The sequence below is a fragment of the Anser brachyrhynchus genome (genome assembly GCF_964034855.1).
Source record: "Anser brachyrhynchus genome assembly, chromosome: 5".
Classification (NCBI taxonomy): Eukaryota; Metazoa; Chordata; class Aves; order Anseriformes; family Anatidae; genus Anser; species Anser brachyrhynchus.
The window spans coordinates 62,379,497-62,401,465 of record NC_137699.1 but is presented as its reverse complement, the minus strand read 5'-3'; the positions used below and the strand labels follow the sequence as shown (position 1 = coordinate 62,401,465).

General features: G+C 40.5%; 1 protein-coding gene across 3 annotated transcripts in view; it reads right to left on the bottom strand.

Annotated features, from left to right (window-relative positions):
* Nucleotides 1-3,401: 3,401 nt before the first annotated feature.
* The window catches only part of WDHD1 (WD repeat and HMG-box DNA binding protein 1), a 32,689-nt gene continuing 14,121 nt past the window's right edge, over nt 3,402-21,969 (bottom strand). For all 3 annotated transcript variants that reach the window (XM_080594101.1, XM_080594102.1, XM_080594103.1), the window contains exons 10-26: nt 19,867-20,002; nt 19,319-19,514; nt 18,911-19,101; nt 18,121-18,305; nt 16,720-16,961; nt 16,088-16,225; nt 15,260-15,416; nt 13,331-13,445; nt 11,789-11,920; nt 11,200-11,420; nt 9,320-9,450; nt 7,854-7,910; nt 6,981-7,024; nt 6,668-6,823; nt 6,199-6,356; nt 4,889-5,024; nt 3,402-4,323 (exon numbers count right to left, since the gene is read on the bottom strand). In XM_080594101.1, coding sequence (XP_080450227.1) covers nt 4,123-4,323; nt 4,889-5,024; nt 6,199-6,356; nt 6,668-6,823; nt 6,981-7,024; nt 7,854-7,910; nt 9,320-9,450; nt 11,200-11,420; nt 11,789-11,920; nt 13,331-13,445; nt 15,260-15,416; nt 16,088-16,225; nt 16,720-16,961; nt 18,121-18,305; nt 18,911-19,101; nt 19,319-19,514; nt 19,867-20,002 — 2,596 coding nt within the window. In that variant the 3' untranslated portion in view covers nt 3,402-4,122. The remainder of the gene's footprint in view (nt 4,324-4,888; nt 5,025-6,198; nt 6,357-6,667; nt 6,824-6,980; nt 7,025-7,853; nt 7,911-9,319; nt 9,451-11,199; nt 11,421-11,788; nt 11,921-13,330; nt 13,446-15,259; nt 15,417-16,087; nt 16,226-16,719; nt 16,962-18,120; nt 18,306-18,910; nt 19,102-19,318; nt 19,515-19,866; nt 20,003-21,969) is intronic.

Genomic DNA, 21,969 nt, shown 5'->3' with positions numbered 1-21,969 from the left:
ATATTTAAGAGATATATTTGCTGAAAACTCTCCAAATCCGAAACAACACAAATTTGTGATTTAGCAAACACGGGAATAGCAGGGACGATTTTTATTTTTTTGGTCATGATTTTGGCATTATAGGCCATGAAAAAAAAAAAGGAGTAGAGCATGCAACACCTCAGTTTCTGCTCTCCTGCTGGAGCCCAGCTGCAGCACTAAAGCAAGTGGCTCTGTAAGGCCATCCTCCTCCAGGCTGAGCTCCTGCTGGCACACAGAGGCCGATTTTGTCGGGTTTTTATCGTGTGGCACTCAGGCGGCATGGCTGGGTAGTGGTGTGCAGTGGTTTTCCTTTGTAGCGGAATTGTATTACGGAGCAAGTGCTTGCAAAGCCAAAGAAAATATTCTCTAGGAGGTGAGCACACATTTTATTTATTTCTAGTACAAATGTTCTTTCTCTGATTAAATGTCTAGCTTCCTGTGAGTCCGGCACTCCCTCTGAAGTCAAACAGGATCGCAGTACTCCAGCACGCCAAGTAGTCCATTTATAGATCTTTTTCTAAGATAAAGGGCTTGACATGCTCTCTCAGCTACAGAACAAGGGAGGTGGATGCTTGCTGCTTTGAGTTATATCCCCCCGAAAGGCTAACAGACTCTACGTGTTGTTTTGGGTCTTTTTTGCTGGTTTTTAGTAGTCGCATCTTTCCAGCCAGGAGCAGCCCTGGGTTAGACACGAAATGAGGGCAGCTTGTTGCATGATTTGGCTCCACTGAAACCCAGCTGTGACCCTACAAGGCCCCAAACACAAGCTGCGATGGTAGGTTTTGGTATCGGATGAGCAGAGAGGTAGCCGGGCAATATTCACTGATGTTCTCTTCCGCAGCCTCCATCACCTGCTAGCCACTTTCATCTGCTATTTTTGGATGATTTTGTTTTCCTCTAGAAAAAGTGCACGGGACAGGGATTTTATTTAAGGTCACATTATGCAATGAAATGGAAGAATGCAACAGACGCAGAAGCAGGGAGCGAGGAAGAGAAGATGCTTTGCGCGCCTGGGGTTTGGAAAGGAGCTGCAGTAGCTGGGCAGGGGAGCCGGGCTGAGATGCAGCAGCTCTTCCCATCACACCACGGCCTCAGGGGGGGCAGCAGATGGGGACCCACCGGGAAAGGACCCACAGCAAAGGTTTGTTGTTTCTGTGGTACAACCCTGCCTCGGGGCCAGGCACACAAATATACTGGCTTTCCGAGCAAAAGGAGGAACAAATAGCAGCAGGCAGGTGCCTTGCCGTAATTCCCGGGCTGTTTTTTTCTAAATAACCTGTTTTTTAATTGAAAAGAACAAATTCAGGACCAACGGGCATTTCTGAAGATTCCAGTGCAATTGCATTAAACGTCTTCGGGGAGCATCTTTGAAGAAAAGCAGCTAGTTGAGATTTAACAGCTTTCCATTAAAATCCACTCCACGTTTTCTGGGGGGTTTAGGCTCCTGCTCAGGTGGAAGCAGAACGATGCTGAAGTCTGATGAAGTCGTAGTACCTCGGTGCTGTGAGGATGAGCGTGCCCTGCTCCATTTGGCACGGTGCAGCCGCGTGGAAGTCTCCAGGTGACGGGGGTCTATTTGCAGCCCTGCCCGCAGCTGGGTAATGGAGCAGACCACATCTGCAAGGGAAGAGAGGCAACAGCAGCCACACTGGGACATGGAGGCAGATGGGGGCTGCTGTTGGTTGTTAATTTTATTGCTGTGGACAGCAGCAACTGCTTAGTAATTAAACGTCACTGCTACAGAAGCTGCTCAGCTTGGCGTCTCTCCACCATTTTGATGTTTTGCAGAGTGGAAAAAGGGACTGTAAGAAGGGCAGCTGTCTTCATCCCAAAGGAAAAAAAAAATCATTTTATATTATTCTTTCAAGCAAGTGCCAATAGCCCCCAGCTATCTTTCACAGCATCAGAAATCCAGCAGACAAAGGACAGGGCTCCCAAGCCCCATTTTCCAACAGAGCCCAGAGCCCGGACCTGCAGCAGTGCCGAATTTAACTGGGGCTACACGGGGCTGCTCCGAGCAGAGGAGGTAACGGTGGTGACACGGAGAAGCCCTATTTCTCTCCAGCAAGAGGCACAAAGTGACCAGAGCTAAGCACAGGTGTGACAGTCACAGCTCTAAGGGGGCTGGGGGTCCCTTCTTCCAGGCTACGCTGAGCCACCACCTCCAGGCACCCAGCTCTGAGTGGGGCAGGCAGCCCCCAGAAGGAAAATTCCAGCTCAGATGTGGGAAGCAGTTTTGCTGACTCTAAGCAGCTGCGTGGACAGCAGTGAGACCCAGACTATGACCCCCAGGCCGTGGACATTAGGTCTGATGAAACCCGCAAACATTATACGGCAAAAATTCAGCCAGGAGAAAAGCAAACAGGAACTGGGGACTTGCAACTGGAGCCTGACGTCCTCCCAGTTATTGCCATGAATTCATCCACTAATTGCAAATACCCAGCTTTCTGAAACCATCCAGAAAACTCTTCTGGGAGTTGCCTTTGGACGTTCCCTCCCTCCTACAGGAGTCTAAAATGACTTGAGATGCTTTATGGGTCCAGTTGTACCCACCTGCTCCTGTTGTAGAGCGGGAGCTGCACGGGGTTTGTGTATGTAGTTCGAATGTGGGGAGTGGTGGACAGACATGGTCCCAATATCTGGATCTACAGAACAGTTTCATTCTGTTTCTCTTTCACTGGCAGCATCAGCACCTCCCTTCCTTCCCCAAAACAATGTTGCTGCATTAGAAATCAGTCAGCATCCTGCTTCAGGATAAGTGAGGTCAAAATATTTCACTTACAGGCTATAGGCCCAGAAAATCCCAGTTACCAGTCTAAATATTCTGCTTTCCAAAAAGGGACATTGATTTAAGGGACATTGATTTAAGAAGTTATTGAAGTTATTTTTTTTTAATACTAATTTGGGATAATTCAGTATATTTATTAGCCAGTTCATCTCTTTTCTTACCTACCTGATTTTTTCAGTTTACCTCCTGATCCTGCAGTACAACTGACTTCAATGTCCTGAGGCTAAGATATAAACACCTTGCTCAACTACTTTATGTAGCCTTTATATGGGAGGCGAGGAGTTACTCAGCTTATTCACTCCAGAAGGGGACTTAGTTTCTTCTTGTATTTCAGGCTGTTTAAAAGGACACCTGGCAGGTAGCTCAGCTTGAATGCTAAGAGAAGAAACCAGAAAAAAAATGGAGCTCTTCAGTCTAAGTTGTTATGCTAAGGAGTTAAATTATCTTACCTTATCACAAAAAAAGAAAAAGTTTTGAAATTTGAATTAGATTCAAATATATTTATTAGACTTACCGTCTCCTCTTCAGAGGAGGGTAAATATGACTGCCTTATGATTAGTGAGTAGAAGTCTTTTTACTTTAATTACAAAAATTGCCAAGGAAAGAAACACATTTTATTTTAAAAACAAACATTACATAAAATAATGCACACATTTTCAAGTTCTGAGAACTTTCTGGACCTCCCGAAGCACAGATTGGGAAAGCACGTTTGCACAGTCTGGAATGGTTTGTTTTTGCACACCTGACACTCCTAATTCAGCTTCGTTCCTACCTGTCCTGGTTTTCTGTCCCAGCCCATGTCAGACTGCTCAACGACAGTGCCACAGATGTTGAAGCTGCAGCTGACCAGCAGGAAGATGTTAAGCTGCCATCTTCCCCTCACTGTCATTTCTCTGAGTGCCTTTCTCTTACAAGAGTTTGCAGCAGGCAGGTACAGAAGCCACCACTTTGCTTCTGCATAACCAAAGGACGGCTTTTGTACATGGCATATGACCCCAAGATGACTAAACTGGATTTAGCATCAAATATTACAGGCATCAAGACACGTGGCTACACAAAACTGCAGAACCGTGCTTCAAGGTAACAGGTCCATTAGGATTAGTTCTGCTGTCCATCTTTACACTAGCAACTTGCAAAGACCTGGAGAGTGGATCCAACGTTTCCCTAAATACTTGATAATAAAATACTTTCTAAAAATACGTGGAGCAAGGCACTCTATTTTTGCTAGTGCACTTTGAGCACAGTGGCAAATTTCTGAAAACAGTAGACAGCTCTGCACTGAAAAAGCAGATGCTGAGAAAGTACCACATTATTTAGCTTTGCTTGAATGCAAAAGCTGATAATCTGACATTTGTAGATTGACCTGAAGTTTTTGGTTTTTTTGATAAATTCAAGTCCTCTGATTTTTGCTCCTGGTTCTTTTTCGCCTCATCTTCAGCAGCTGTGGGACGCTTTCGTTTTTTGTCTTCTGTTAAATCATTAACTGCTCTTCCTTTTGCTTTCTCAGTCCACGCCTTTGAAGAAAGTACATCATTAAATAGAAAACTACATAGCAAGCCACACAATTCACTGCTTTATTTAAGACATTTTCTTTCTTTGATTATAAGGAAGTACTGGAATAATACTTGTTAATAACTAATAGAGATTGCCAATCAAGTTGAGAACAATTTCCTCACTTTCCTTTTTCTGTAACAGCATTTCCCTTAAAAAACCGTTATTTCTTTGAACCTGTATATAAAATTGAAGATCTTAAAGGTCTTTCTGGGCAAATAAGAAAGCCAAAAGGCTTTAGAACCAAGCCCTAATTTTGTAATCTCTTCATTGATTATGTCTCTCACATGCCCCACTTCGGAAAAGCAGCTTTCTGCTTTTACTTATTATTTAGATGTCAATATGCTTTATATTTTCACACATACACATTTTATATCACGGTCCAATTCAAAACTTAAGTCCCTAAAGATGAAGAACAGTGGAATTTAAAGAAAAAAGCCCTACTTGGAAATAACCAAGGAATTTGGTGGTGGTGGTGAAAGAAAAGAAATAAATTTAAAAAAAAACAATTAGAGAATACTTTCTTACCATTCTTTCTTCTGATGACAGAACTCTAAATCGACTCATGCCTTCTTTTATAACTTCTGCTTCATTCAGGCCAGGATTATCTGTTAAAATGCTTGCTCTGTTCTCTTCTAGCCACATCTGGAATCCTGTCTTTGGTCTGAAACAAGCACAGAAAAAATGACAGTTTATGAAGTTTAGAGGAAAACCATATGCCCCAAAATAACATTTCTGAACAACACCTGAGTGGGTTTTTTGTTCTTGAAAGAAAAGTCATATAGAGTCAGCAGTTTGCTTTCCCCTACTGCAGTATTCTTGCAGAATAGACTGACAAGGCAAGACTAAGTCAAGCACTTTTATTAAATCCATGATATATATGGAGATTAACATTTCAGTTTTAGAATGACAAAGCATAATGATTCTCTTCCTTCCTGACAAGGTCTCATCAACCTAAAAATAGAGCACGCATTAGCACGTTTCAGCTAATCCTTTTCACAATTCTCCTTACCACTTGTTTTAGAAACTTACCTGTTAAGGTTAATGAAAAGAATACTAGCCCAAATGAATAATAATTGCCTTCATCTTCCTCAGTTAAATTAAGTCTAAATGGAAAGTCATTATAATAATGCAAGTTTCATGAGGACTCGGATCATGGAAAATGTCTGCTTCAGAGGAATAATATATATTACAGTCTTAGCAAGGAAGATATATACTGCTTAAGTGCTTTGAGTCTTCTGCTTTTTTTCTTTTAAAAGTAAATAAATAAATAAATACAACAAAAACCACACCCAAACCAAAATTAAGCTTTAATACTTTAACATAAAACACTTAGCTTTTAGACCTCCTCAGAGATTTGCTAGACGCGTTTAAGGATTTCCTATACTTGGAACTGGTATAACAGCATGGTTTCATTTATCGTTCAAAGGTCATTATCAGCTGCGTAAGTATTACCAAGGCAAAAATCATTTTTTACAGCCCCAAAATTAAATTATGCATTGCTTGTTTATTATTCACCTACACATTCTATGCATTTGTCTCAGGCTGACACAAAACTTCCACTTTGAATAACACTGCCATGCAGACCTGGAAAGATTTAATAAACAGGGAGTTCCGCCTGTGTTCCTTCACTGTGGTTGTAATACGATTAGTATCAAAGTGCCACAATACAAATACCAGTTTGCTAAAACTCCTGAAGTAAATTCACAAATGTGACAACTCGTGAGCTTACACTTTAATCTTGATCTTAAGCCACTTCGGCCAGTCAAGAAATAGTTTTTGGACTCGCTATTCGATCAAAATTGGAATATGGCATCAAGTGGCAAGTGCTCACTCGCCTTTTGTTTTCAGTGTTGTCCTGTGCAGTGACTTTGACTTCTGGGGACTCCCTTCCTGCTTTTTCTTGTCTTTCTTCCACAGTTTTTTCTTGTCTTTCTTCCACTGCTTTTTCACTAGAGTTTGGTGTACGAGTCTGGAAGAAGGATGCTGCTGAAGCCTACAGAAATTGAGTTTAAAAAAAAAAAAAAAGAAGGTAAGACTGTCATTCAGTACAATAGATGTTTAGTTAACCCTACTTAAAATAAAATAAAAAAAAAAAAACAGCACAGAATGCAATTTCTACAACTGAAGCAATTTTTTTTTCTTGCTCTTTTCTGTTTGTGTAAGTTTCTGCAGTATGCTTAAAAGAACCCCGCCATCTAAGACGCTTTACTCAATCAGCAGGGTTTCATACTTGATAAAAGCTGGTAAAAATCAATTTACTGTTCTTTGGTCACTGAAACAACATGGAAAGACTAGAAACATTACCTGCTTGGATTTTGGTTTGGGAATCAGAGGCTTTATAACTGGAGGGTTCTGCTTGTTTACAGCTCGACTGCTAGATGAAGTTTTCTTTGAGTATTTGCTCATATTGTCTAGAACACTCGCTGATGGGACCAGCGGGTCCTTTTTGTTAGATGACACCTAGCAAAACAGATAAACAAACATTTTACTTATTTTCTATCATAGCGCGCTCCTATGTCCCTCCGGGATTTCTCTTGTAGTTGTATTGTAACTTTACGTATAATAATCTGCTACGATTTTCAGAGCACCGCAGTCAAACCAGCTCCAAAATTTTTACCTTAAAGGGATTCACTCGTCCTTGGCTGCTTGATGCAATTACAGCTTTTGAATAGAAAAGAAAAAGAAAAGAATGTAAAATGTGTTTGTAGACAACCCCCCATGTCACAATACACACATTTCAGATGAGTAGATGAAACAACCTTAGCCTCGTTTCCAAAGAACAAGGCTAATTCCCATTTTTCATATTTTTGTGTCTGTTAGTTCAAAAATCGAAGAGGATGACTAGGTCAGAGGCATCAACTATTCCACACCAAAGGAAAGAAGTTCTTGAACCACTTCAAAGTGGTCAGATGAAGAGAAAGACACTTTATTAACCCCAAAAAGGTTATACTCAGCTATTGTTAGTCATCAGAAAAGCCACGCAGGACCAACAACTACAAATCCACAGTAACACCAATAACTTCCTCCATTCCCAAATCCATTTCCATTCCTATTGTTTTTGCTGGAGGGATGGCAAGAGGGTATTTTGCCTTGCCTGCTAAAGCAGATCCCCAGTTCCATGGTAGAGTTTTTAACCCTGCCTTGTAAGAGCAGCTAATGAACGTATCTGTGATTAGTAAAACAAACTGATTGATCACTGTTCTATTTTTCCCCTGTCCCAAAGAATGCCAGGCAGATAACCGATTCAGCACTTGACACAAGTCAGATAATCATCAGGTAATGATGTTAAAGAACATCATTAGGTAAAGATGACATCAACAGGAATAAGAAACCTCTTAAAAACACAAAAACAATCATCAGTACAAGTTACTGCTTGACAGCATTGTTACACACTGAATTTTAGTAGCAACAGTAGCACAGACGATAAAAACAGGGGCAGATATTGTGAAGTACAAAGTTCTTATCCTAGAATAAACAAAGATTTACTCACCAGGCTTTGCAGTAGTCACCTCGGCTGAAGTGACTCCTTTGGAGAAAGGATTTGGCCCTTTGGAACAAAGAAAAAGGTACATATTTAAGTGCAATAAAATGTAATAGCATAACTTGTTAAAAACCAAAACCCTAAACACACAAGCAAATCATAGTAAACCAATGCATATCTTAAAGCATGACTTTTCATTTTCAAATTGTACACACACTTTTACAAAAACATCCATCTTTTTTAACCTGGTGTAACTTAGAGTTGTATACTTGTTCCTTAAACCTAATTTTTAAATTAACAAAACCAAGTTTTTCCTGAAAGAGAGAAGCATGTTTTTTAAATAAATGTCTAACAATAAGAAATATCGAACTATAAAATGTGTAAGTGTTGTAAAACATAAATGTAGCAATACAGAAAGCAATAGTTCTGTTTTATAGGTAAAGCTATCTTTCCAGCTTTCTTTTTCTTTCCCCCCCTTCCTTTGGAGGGAAGAAGATAACACACCTTACAAACCATGAAAGATGAGAATAATCACTAAACTCGTTTTGCTTTTCTCCTCCACGCCACCACTTAAAAGCCCAAACATGAAATTTTTCAGTGTATGGAAACACACAAAAGGATGGGAAAGATGAAGAGGTGAAGGGAGACAAAGCAAAGGGAAAAAAAAAAAAAACAGCCTGCCTATGGTAATGACAGAAACATCAAAACAGTGCAGACTGCTTGACAACTCTCCTGCAAGAGGTAAAAGCCTAGCTGCTAGAGGGGAGTGCTCAGTGAACAACCTGTCTGTCTCTGCAAGATTTGAACTGAAACCAAATAACAGCTTCGCAACGCGACCCAGTCCATTAGAAATGGTATCGGCAACAAAAAACCTCCCCATGGATCCCTTTAAACAGTTAAGTACAATGCTAAAACAAGGCGTGACAGAGCAGAAGACACACACTACACTCGTTATTGTGCTGCGACGACAGGTCCGTGCTGGGCTATGGATCGGGTAGACACCACTATGCATCTCCCACAGGGAGTGCAGGGAACAGGAAGCTCGCAGGCAGGAGTTTCTGTGCCACCCTGTCATACCTGCTGCGTGTTTTTTCATACATCAAAGCCAAGACAGCTCAGAAAATACCAGACTTGTTTTAACAAGGTAGCAGAAAACCTAGTCCATGCTACAGTTGCAGATTTTCAAAACTGGGTGAAAGAAATCGTATTATTTTCTACTTAAGTAAAGGGCTTCCAAGTCAAATCTCCTGCACCTCCCCTGTAGGGCCCTTTGCCATGCGGTATGTCTGTCTTTCTTAAATTTCATGTCAAAAAATCAAAAGCATACAGGAAACTCCACTGCTTGCTTAATGCTCTATCCTGCTGAGTTACCCGAACTAAAAATTATCAGGGAATTTCCAGAATCCCTTATCACAAGTCTGTGAAAGACCCATCTAGATAACTTCCAGCCTATTCAAAGAATGTGTTTTTCTTACTCTGTTTATGCACTTCTGGCGTTTCTTCTGCTTCCTCATATTCATCAGTTTCCTCAGCATCTTCCATTTCTTCGTCCTGCTGAACGTTTCTGACTGGCAGACGACTTCGCTCTGTGCCAGAGTTGCTGTAACTAAATGGATGGAATTCATCAGAAAGGAAGTGGTGCTTTGAACTTCACCACGTTCAGACAGAAAACTGGAACAAAAGAAGGCTAACTTACTAAATTAAGAAAAAAGAACAATAATGTTTGGCATTTACTTGCATTGTACCACTGATTACACTGTGATGACTACTAAATATAAAATAAAGTTTCATTAACCACTTCAGTTCACCCCGAAATACCACACACAGCCACTTAAAGTGGTACTCAGGGAGTTTAAAGATAGACCACACGTGACTGCAAAACTACCTGAAACTCCCACCCAGCTAGAAGTGCAAGGACCATCCTTCAGACAGGTGCATTCCTCTGCGCACAAGAGCAAACCCTCCAACAGAGGCAGCAAGCTTTTGCCACCTTGTTCGGAGCGCACAACAACAATGCTAAGAACACTTTGCCACAAAGGTAAATGCAAACAGCAGACATCTTCCAGTTCCATTGAAATCTGCATACCTCCGCTATCACGAGCAATACCAGGTTACTTTTCTGCATAAACAAACACGCAGGTGATAACATGGATACAGATTTCCAGTCTGAAGTTTAAGCAGCCAGCTTCAATGCTTAATCTCATTATTCTCTAAATTCCCCAGTTGTAGCACGTACATCTCTTGCATTTCCCCCTAACCTTTGCTGATTACCAAAATGCGTGCACCTGAAAACAAAAGGTTCATTTTTCTCCACAAGAATGTCAGCGTTAGATTCATCTGGCACTAAGAACAACATAGCGTTTGCAGTGTACTTCAGCCCTCAGAGTGGAAGTTGCAATCCCATGTCTACAACTGCAGCCATTCACGATCCAGAAGAACAGGGTAGACCATTTAAAAAGGATTTTTTCTTTGTGAAACAGCACATTTAAAACTAAGGGAAAGGCTACAGATAAGTCGCTCAACTTATCACTTCCTCTTGCCTTAAAAAAGTTACAAACTTCATACATAAAATTGCTACGGGAGGACGCTGCTTCTGATAAAACAGGACATTTTTTCTGCGTTATCAGACTGGTGGTTAGCTATTGGTTTCCTTACAGCTGTACCGTCCAGATGCCTAGCAAGAACACACAACTCTTCTGTGTGATCTGTATTTAAAACAAAAATAAAGAGAAAGAAGAAGACACACATCTTCTGCCTCTTCTTGCTTTACAGACAGCACAGGCAAAGCAGATGCAGGTGAGAGAGGAAAGGTAGAGAGCACAGATACAGAGAAAAGAATCCACAGCAAACCTGTAACAGTTCAGTAGTTTGGAAGAGCTGGGATTAGAGACAGGGGAATAAGATCTGCTGGGATAAAGTGAGATGGCATATTGAAAGAGGGGAGGGCTGGAGAAAGGTAAAAGGATTTTAAGAAGGGTGTAGAAATGGAGCAGAGACAGAGTCAAAGAGAAAAAAATAGGTTGGAGACAAAAAACTAACCCAACAAAAGCAGAGCAACTTGGTATCAAGTCCACTTTGCCTCTGAAGCCATTGTACACAGACATGCAGTAAGCAAGCAGTGGAGGCACTTTGTGTCAGTACCCTCCTGATAATTTCTAATTAGTCCTCACAAGATGTCACCAAGAGCTTACCATTTTATATATACATTTTATGAGTAGAGCAGTACAAACTAGTACTTCCTAACAAACACATTACAAATTACCGTCCAGAAGAGCAAAAGTGCACCAATTGGGATAAAACATTAATAAATCAGTAAAAACATTCCCAGGTTTTTAATCTCAGAAATTTGTCTTACCCAGCATTCAGATGATTTCGGAAATCCTCTTCCTCCTCCTCTTCTTCTTCCAGTGCTGTTGCCAATTCACTTGCTTTCTCTACAGCCATTTCGCTAAGCCGCTGGGCTAAATTTAGCCTTCGAGAGCGAGAAGCATACTTGATTGCTAAATTCACAACGTTTTGTGTCATGAGGTCAGCAAGTTCCACACAACGAAATTCACGCTCCAGTTTACAAGAAAGCTGAAAGGAGAAAAGCCTTGAGAGTTACACACTTCACTTATACAGCTCTCTGATGACTCTAGGACCAGAATATTATGTGTTTTTTGTTTGTTTGTTTGTTTGTTTTATGTACTGAATGAATAAAGACAAATCACCAACAATTATGAACTGCATAGCAAAGAAAAAGACTTTTTTTTTTTTTTTTGGTAAGAACCCTTCATATTGATAAGTAATAACATTAATTGCTATCCACCTCTTATTGTAGCTGGAGAGATCCCTGATAACCAGCCACATTTCTACGAAGAGCAATCACATCTAAATTTGCATCAAATGCTATCTACTCAAAATAAAGTCTTGGGCATTCTATTTTTTAAGGTATTTGTACTTACAGCAAACAATTTCATTAGAAGCTCTTGCTGCTCTTTCACTGACTGACTTGTAGCATTTTCATCAACTTCATAGCCATTTTTTGACAGGTAATCCACGTGGTTGTGAAAAACAATGGAACGCCAGTATTGTTCCTGAAAATGGGAGAAAGATGCATGCTGGAGGTCAGAGGGAGGGTGAAAAAATACAAAGCTCTCACCTCTACACCTAATAATTTACAAAGCGTTTTATCAACTCATTCTTACACGTTTCTTTCATTTTATAATGACGGGTGAGTGCCAGACAATTCTCTTTAAACACCAATGCCTAGTGAGGAAAAATAGACCACGCTAACATACAAACCCATCCCAACAGTCATCCTCTCTTTAAATTCCATTTCTATTACAGGCTTTCAGCAGGACAAAACCTACGTGTTCACCAGATTGCTACCAGTATAAGCTGTTATAGAACAAATTGAATACTTTCTCTTATATTTTCTGTCTCAGAGTGAAATGGAAATATTCCACAATAACTCTGTAACTGCAGGAGTAACGTTTGCGAGACAGGTTGTTCAGGGAAATACTAGTAAGGCCATTAGACCAGACTAGCTCTGTGGCAAAATAACTTACTCAAAACCAATGTCTTTTCATCAGATCTATTAGGAATCACCTGTTTCTTTATAAGAACAATTTATACAAATGTACATATTCCTCTGGGTAAAATAACAGTTCCTGATTTGGAAAGGACAGGGGAAAAAAAAAAGGATAAAACAAACAAACAACATAGTCCATCAAGTAAACAAAACAAACAAAAAAACAACTTTGAAAGGAATGAGAATGAGTTCATAAAAAAGGATAAAGTATTTGTTATTGAAACCTTTTCTTCCACACTTGTATCAAGGAGAATCAATTTCAAATAGCATTAAACAGACTCTGAGGCTTATGTTAGAATTTTATGTCCTTTTCTATTTTGTACACTACAGCTGAACCCCACATTAAAAAAAATTAGACTAATAAAATTTGAAAAAGAGATAACAGCTTCCAGGATATTCTTCGCACATACATCTTCAATTAGACTCTGCCTTAAGAAAATATGAAGGCCTATGTTTTCAGAATGATTACTGGGAATACTTAAAACGTCTTTCAAAAAACATCTTCCAGAAAAATGACTGTGCCTAAAAAAAAATAAAATAGGCATCTTCAAGGGGATCTCAGACCGAATCCCCAAATCCTGCACTTCCTCAAATATTAGGCCACTTCCAACTTTTTAAACAAACAAACCAGAGAGAAACTTGATTGCTCAGAAAGAGATTATGTGTAAATACAAACCTTGTGTCAACTCTAAGGACTTTATTTTGTATTCTTCTAGAACCAGTTGGGAAGCAAACCAAACTGAACGGGCTACACCCAAATAACCCCTGAACCCAAATAACCTCCTTAGCCAGGTGCCTTACTCAGAGTTTGCACTACCCTCTTCGTAGTAGAGATGATTAATGGGAATCTTATATAATCCCTACTATGGGGATGTCTAAGACTATCAGCTGTGGACTCAACACCATTCCATACCTCCATCTGTCCCTTTTCTGTTGTAACTTGACAGTAAGGAAGCGTAAAAGGTAATATTGCTACGGCAGGACGTGGGAGCGTAGGAGGGAATCGGGCTCCTTTGCAGGGAATACACCTGTGCACAGGAAACAACAAAAAAAACACACCGTCCTCATCAGCTACAGAGTCACCAGTTGTTCTACATCTAAATCATGTCTCCTAAGAAGCGAGATACTTTAAGAGGATTTGTTCTTTAAAAAGTAGTAATTAAATTACTGACTTAAGTATAGCAATACATTAGATTGTATTATAAAGGGTTATTTTTACATTGCAACCAATAAAAGATTTTAAAACCAGCAGGCACACGCTGCTCTTGTTCACACCAGAAACTCCAAACATGGCACGTAACAGGCACAGGTCTCTATCTCACACAACACACTGTTTAACAGCAATTACAAAATGGAAATGAAGCTTATTAAATTCAGAAACTACTGAAAAACTGAAGGCCACTAGAGAAACAGCAGGCACATCTACCATTTATTCTGATGGGGGTTTTGGACTTCATGAGAACAGTGCTGCGTCCAGGCACACGGAGGGGGGAAAGCTGCACATACACATACTAAAAACAAAGTCTGTTTCATTAAACTACTACTCTGGTAACAATCACTAAAGCAAAACGTCGGGGAAGAGCTGTATTTCCAGCAGCACCAAGGAGCACCAACAAAAATGCCTCTTTTTATAGCTTTAAGCTAGTGTTTCAAACGCTAGGAAAAAAAAAACAGGAAGCATTAGTGTTCTGTGTTGATTACGGCATATGGTGTTTCTACAATAACCCTCCCCCTTCTTATCTTCAATATGCTAGTGGCTTTGAATAAAATGCTCTTTGCAATTCCGAGAGCAGTGTTTTCTTTCTTGGAGTAGAAGGGGGGGAAAAAAATCAAGATGACTGACTCACAGTTGATCATCCCATCAGTGTGACGTGTCCTGTGCATTTTTGGTGAATTTTTGAAAGGCCAACATTACTTAATATTTTGGAGGGAAAAACGGACAGTTAATTGATATTTACTTGTGATATCAAAGTATTTTCTTTCCTGCGTAAAACAGAGGATTTCAAAAAGTGTCACATGAATATAAATAAAACGCAGTCTTCCACCAACACCCAAAATTGTGCATGATTAGCAAAGTAAGAGAGCCCAAATGCCTATAAAACGTAAGCTGACAGCTTCTGAGCTGCTAGGCAAAGGACACGTATCACTGAATAAAGAAGACTACAAACAAAGCTTAGCAACTAACCTGTAACAAGCATCACAGGAGTTAAGAGGAGTAAAGTTATTTAGACATCATCATGGTCCCATTTTGAAGTAATGGCTCACTCTCGGCTAAATATTTATTTGAACACATCAGCACTTTTACAAAATTGTTCTTCATGGCCACAGCATAAATACTAATATAATATCAGATTTTTCTTATTTATCTGTGCCTAGTGATGTGGATTAGTCACAGGATTGTAGTCTTCTCAAATGGGCAGAAGGAAAAAGCATAGGTAGGAAAAAAAAAACTAGAAACTTAAGAAATACGTATATACCAACAGCAGAAGCAGCATCCTAACAGCAACTTCAAGTTTTTAGTAGCATTCTCTAGCAAAGTGCAGTCCTTTGAATCTGCCTGCATCAGAGATGTGTGATTTCATAATAAAAAGTGCTCATGCCTGTTAGCCACGGCAAGAAGCCAGTATTAGTCTGTTACACGTTACAAAACCAATGAGTTTATTCAGAACAAATTGACTAATGAAACATCCATGCAGAATTGCATTCATGAACTTGATCAATCACCATGCACATTTACTAGCTACCTGCTTTAGTAATAGTTGTTTGCAGTTTCTCCTACTATGAGGTGTTCTATAAATTACAAGCACGACAAAAGAAGCACTTCTTTTGTGGAATAGCTGACCTGAGCTGCTGGGGGTTTTCGTGGATGCCCACGACCCAATAATGATCAGATTTTCCTTTGCAATGCTCTCTTGTGTTACACACTGGAATCCAAGTATTCCCGAGTCTTCGGTTCAACATCCGCACAATTCCCTCAGAATCCACGTAACAGGGGGTACCTGTTGGGTACAAATGTAGACAACTGTTCTTGCAGGCAACTAATTATGACGCGAGTAAGTTTGAACTGGTGGATACTGCTGGGAAATGACGTTTTACATAACTCAAAGGCAACAACCCAAACAGTACAACCTAACTGGGAAAAACGAGTTTCCTTAGAAAGATGCGCCACCTTCTGACAGCCAATACCACTGCTACTGACTCACGTTCAAATTTAAGACTTTAAAACATTTTATGAACTCAAATTTCTGTTACTTGGGTAGATCCCAAAGAACGTTAGCCATTTTACAATTACTTTTTTCTAGTTATTATACAAACTCCTCCCAACCTACCAGCTTTTCTGTGGGGACTTGTGCCGAGATAGTTATGTTGAACATGCCAATTATGATGCACTTATGCAGTTTATTTCTTTTTGCTGAGCAGGGCAACTGATCGGGAAATTTAATTCTGGTAATACTCAAGTGTATTCTACTCATAGTGGAAACATATTAAAGATTTCTTATAAATATTCATAAAGAACAGAAAAACAACTTTGTTTAGCGTTGAGGAGATTTAGGGGGCGGGGAGGGGAAATCTAGGTCCCAGAATTGCCTTTACTAAGGGGGTGTTAGCTATCCAACCCCCCCTCCAAAAATCACCTAATATCTTCAATATTTCTCAATGTTATTCATACCTTCTGCTGAGAATCCAACCCACGTCAAATAGGACTTCTTTGTAAGAGAAAGAGGGTCTCCATGCAAAACTTGCTTTTTCTTTTTTCCTAGCTCCATCAGCTGTACTCCGAGGCATTGGTCCCCATCAAACCCAGTACCTAGGATGAAGTTGTTCAATGACTACATCAAAAAGCAAAGAATTGTCTTGTCTCTTGGCTAAATTTAAATAAGTTTTGAATCAATAATTAATTCTAAGGCAGCATTATTCATGAATACAACTATCAGACAAGCGACTATTTGTCATTTTGGACATACAAAGCATGCATAACAAAGTAGTTCCTTAATTTCCTGTAGTAATTCATTCTGGCGTATCTGAAATCTAAATTTAATCTATTTATGCTACTGTTACAAAATTCTCCTGTTCCCCACAAGTTAATCTAGGCATCCCAATATAAAACATAGGCTTTGATGTCAGATTCCAAAAAGTTATAGGTTGTGACAGTAAAAGTGTCATCAAGAAGACAAGAAGAAGGAAAAGTAAAACTATTCTGGTGATTATGCACAAATATGAAGTATTTGAAGTATTTGAAGCCAGTAACAGACAGGGACTGAACGAAAGCACAGTTCAAAAAAGACAGAAGGGAGAAAATACCTCTGTGATAAATAACCATCAACTGCTCTCCATGTCCTGCCATGGACACCACAGGACCTGGGAGACTGAAGATCTCTTTCTGAACTCCTCCAGCTGTGAACAGACGAACCAATAAGGCACTAGTGGCACAAGCAGCCCAGCCCTGACCTAGACAGATAGCCTCAATATCTTCGTCCTTTGGCATATCTACCGTCCACTCCTTGTTTGTATCCCATGAGCTAAAATGAATGCAGTGGAGCTTGCTAAAAAAGAGACAAAGAACAGCAGTGAAGTATCACAAGAAGAAAAACACAATATCTGAAAATATATCATGCATTTTAACTACATGAATATATTGTGTTTCTATCAGAGGCCTAGAATCTGTGCCTGTCATAGGAACTGCGTCATCCTACAGATTACGAGTGGTCGTTTGCAAAGCTGTTACGTTATTATTCAAGAACTGAAGAGCCTGCTCAGTCTCCAGCACCGCAGATTTACAGCCTCTAAAGCATGAAGCAGAGACACTTCAGAGGTCTGAGTGGCGATTTTTGGATGGAAACAGATAAGCATCTTGCTTAATTAACATTGCAAGAACTGAAAGTGTTCAGTACCCCTGACAATCAGGCCTGATTGTAAGTCTGTCACATTGTGATATCCTTCAGGAGCAAAAGATTAGGAACTTGGATTCTGCAGTCTTAATGATTGAAAATTGTCTGCAACCAATTTACAGACACCACAGCTTTTCATAGATAACTCGGATGTTTACCTCATTTAGGAAAAAAAAAAAAAAAGAAATTTTCAGAGTCAGACAACCAATACATAGAAATAATACTCCTACAGGTAAAGTTTGCTTTTCAAGTTATCATAGTGTTGTATGTGCCAGAATAGGCAGAAAGTTCTTCCTTCAACATATTTCCACAAAAAAACAAACAAAAAAACCCACACAATACCGTTCTTAAATACAAGAGCAGAGTAGTCCTGCTGCTTTAAGTTTTCTACTATAGTTTCCTGAACTTGTGTTCTTCACATGATAATTCTTCAGCTAGCTCCAAACATCTTTCCATAGCAACAGCGTGAAAAGAAGTAGCAGAGCCCTTATGATTTATCATTGATCTGAGCTGACTGAAGGACTATTGTTCATGTTTACAATTTCCTTTGAGCTAGCAATGCGTGAACTTTCTAGTATATATACTTGAAAAAAAGGATTTAGAGAAAAACCTCAGGAAACAAAATACATCCTACAATACCTTGAAGTCTACAAGTAGGTGGGTGTGAAAATTCCTCCTCAAAAGTGGTCCCATAAATAAAAAAGCAAGATCAAAAGCCAAAAATCTCCAAAAAAAGTGATAAAAGCTGAAATATATGGAACATGCTAAGTGTAATTCCATACTGTGGGTTTGACAGAGCAAAGCCCTGACTTACCTTGCAAGTTCCTCTGTGCTTTCACAGGCTAGCAAAATAGCTTCAGTGGAGAGGTCAGCCATGGTGTGATTCAGAGAGTTGGGCAGGTGTGTTGCATGGTGTACGGAGGTATCATGAAATTCGATATCTATAGCATTGTCCTGCTCATCATTGTAACAGCGAATGATGCCAACAGAATTCCAGACCTATTAAAAATAAATAAAAATCACAGTAATAAAAATCAAGCATATTGACTGCCCTAGAACAGCCTCCTATAACCTCCTCTATCAGAAACAACAATAGGTGATAGACTGGAGGAAGACTGAAGACTTGCAGAGTCAGGACTGGTAGTTTCTAAAACAGCTGAATTAGGCCCAGAATAATTTTGTTCTCATTGCTTAGCCAAATTTCTCATTGCAGAATTAATCATTAACAACTTGCAGTTATAAAGAAATAATGGGTGATGGATGGAAAAGTCCTAAAAGGACAAAAGTACCCACAAGTTCCAAGCTGAAAAGGAATTTCAAAACAGATTTGTTCAACTTCAATAACACGGGTACAAACTATATTTCTCACTTTAGTCTTGAACCAAATATTTATTTCTACAACAAAAGCAACCTAAACGTATGGCATAAAATTATGCTGTCTGCATTAGCACAAAGCTACTTTTCACCATTTAGTTCATGCTGTGAAGTATTAAAAAAACCACCAGACACATGCAGCTGGAAACGATTAGATTAAGACCCAGCAAAACCAGGACAGTGTTAACAAAACAACTACATCTATGTGGCAGCACAGCCATGAGATTTACCATGAAACGATGCATGAGATGTGCAGGAGTGGAGCCAGGCTGGAATGGCTTTTGCCTGGGGGTTGGCAACGGCCCATCATAGAAATGCTGTTGTGTAGATGATGCTGGCAAAGCTGGAAAGCCACCAGTCTGATCATCATCGTCATCATCCTTTTCAAGAAGATTGCAATTAGCTTTTATCATCCCAATATCTAAAAGTTTAAAATACAAAAATACATTTATGTATTACATCTTCCAAGTATTACGGCAGAAAATAGGTTAAAAAAACACCCACAAAACTAAACCAGTGAAGACTTGACCAGAAAAATAAGACAGAATACATTTGAGCAGAGGATGCCAAGAGAGGATGCTAAGAGTCTGTCCCAATAACAGCACTCTAGAGCTCTGGAAAATTAGTTCGTTCTGTACCTAATGAGTTGTCATCGTCATCAAGCATTGCCCGTCTTGGATGGCTTGCAGTTGGCATAAGGTCATCATCATCACCGTGATCTTCATTAGCTCCAGTGGTTGGGGAAGAGGGTGGTTCGATCGCATCTCCATTTAAATAGTCGTCATCGTCTCCATCAAAGAGATCATTGTAGTCTTTTGCCGCTGTACTGGCAACCTAGAACCATGTTAACAATTATCATTATTTTTTTTCATTTAGCATCTATCAATTATTGTTATTAATTATAATTGTTATTTAATACTGGTAATTCCTTCCAGTACCTAAAGGGGGCCTACAAGAAAGCTGGAGAGGGTCTCTTTATTGGGGAGTGTAGTGATAGGACAAGGGGTGATGGCTTTTCAAATAAAAAAAGAGAAGTTTAGAGATATGAGGAAGAAATTCTTCACGCTGAGGATGGAGAGGCCCTGGCGCAGGCTGCCCAGAGGAGCTGTGGCTGCCCCATCCCTGGCAGTGCCCAAGGCCAGGCTGGATGACTTAAATAATCACGGTAACAATCGGTACTGATTACCTTGTCATTTGGTTTCTTTCCATCACCGATATCTTCCAACAACCCCAGATTTCCTTCAGTATCTGTATAAGCTATTTGCCCATACTTGGGGTGCCATGCCAGTCCACAAATGGAGTAATTTTTCTCATGTTTTGTCCTAAAAAGAGCATGAAAATACTGGAATTTATTACGCTTCTCAGGGCAGAAGCATTACTGTAAGCAGTGGTAACACTTACTGGTATTAGAAAACAACATAATAAAATACATAACGTAAAATAATTCATAAGTTAAACTTCAGCATAAATAACTACTATAAAAAACACAGCAGGCCTTACTTTTCTATGGGGGAAATTATTTAAGCTTTAGAATCAATCAGAATCACATTCATAAAAGAGCTCCTGATAGATGTAGAAAAGACAAAGTAATTCCCCAGCAGCCGTACATTCCAGAACCATCCAGCTATAAAGCGAACACTCAGCTGCTTCTCTCACACCAAACTGATGAGTTAGTCCTCTATCTTCTCCCCGCTTTATTCTCACGAAACAACCCTGCCATGAATCATTTACACGGCCTGTCTAATTCCTAACACGTGCATTAGAGTAACAATCATGTTTCTTACTCAAGACACTCAGTCACTAAAAGCCTCCCTTCTGTTCCTCCCTTTAGCTAACCGAGCTGAAGTGCCATTTGGCCCTTTTTTTTTGCCCATAGGTGAGGACGGCTGACTCACTGACGTGTCAGTGTTCCCCACGCCCTTCAGGAGAGGCATCTTACTGCCAGCGATCCTGGCGTTTGTAACCTGAGGAAAGATTTATTTCCATCAAAACCATCCTTTAATCAATCAGAAGTAAAATATATTCCCATTGCACACAGAGAACTAGACCACAGAATTTGAACACAAGCCCATATTCACGTCCATCCCCCGTCCTATTTCTAAGGACGCAACGTTTCCAGATTCTTTTAGCTGTGCAGAAAGGAAAGCAATACATCGTATGAATCAGAACGTATTTCTGTGCGTACCAGAGACGGTGGGGGAAGGCAGAGCAATGCCACGTTTCTGCCTGACAGTTACGCTCTCCTGGCAGCCGCTTCCTGGCAGAACGCAGGAATGATGTGGCAGCCCTCGAATTCCCGTCCGCCCGCGAACTGAGGCATTAGTGTACCTCACCCAGGTTGCACAAGGCAACCTCCTCCTGCTCCCTTGGCTCGAGTCTAGACCGAACGGTGGCCCTGCGTTACAGCGTTGCCCCGACCTGCCAAACCCTTCTGATGTGCACTCGCTTGCGTTCCCTCTCCCGACGACCACCTCTGGGGCCAGCAGAGTGGGATTGCTCAGCCTGAGCTCTTAGGCGCTGTCTCCTGCAGCTCCGCCAGCCAGCGTTGGTGGTATAGTGGTGAGCATAGCTGCCTTCCAAGCAGTTGACCCGGGTTCGATTCCCGGCCAACGCAGTTATATTTTGGGCCCTGGGACCTCCGGAACCCCGAGCGCAGCCTCCCAGCCGGCTCCGGACTTTGGGGGGAGGTTTGTGGCTCCAGCTGGAGGCACCCTAACTTTATGGGGCCCGACGGGATTCATCCCGGGGCGCTCGGAGCTGGCTGAGGTCATCTCGAGATCTCTCTCGATTATTTTTCGGTGGTCTTGGCAATATTGAGAGGTCCTCGTCCACTGGAAGCTGGCAAACGTTGCCCCAGTTTTCAAGAAAGGAAAGAAAGGAGACCCTGGTAATCACAGGCTGTCAGTCTCGTTTCAGTGCCTGGTAAAATCATGGAGATTATTCTGGGATTACTGAAAAACATCTGAAAGACAACCCAGTCATTGGTCATACCCAACACGGGTCAACAAGAAGAAAGTCCTACTTAATGAACGTAATTTCACCTAGTTGACCAAGAGAAGCCAGTACACGTGATCTTTTTGGATTTTAGCAAAGCTTTCAATACTGTCTCTCATCGTACATTCTGGACAAAATGCCCAGCATACAGTTAGACAAAAACGTAATGCAATGGGTGAACAATTGGCTGATGGGTCAGGCTCAAAGGGTTAGAGCAAAAAGAGCTACATAAGGCTGGTGGCCAGTCACTAGTGGGGTAAACTATTAGGAGCTGTTGACTCCCTTGATAGTAGAG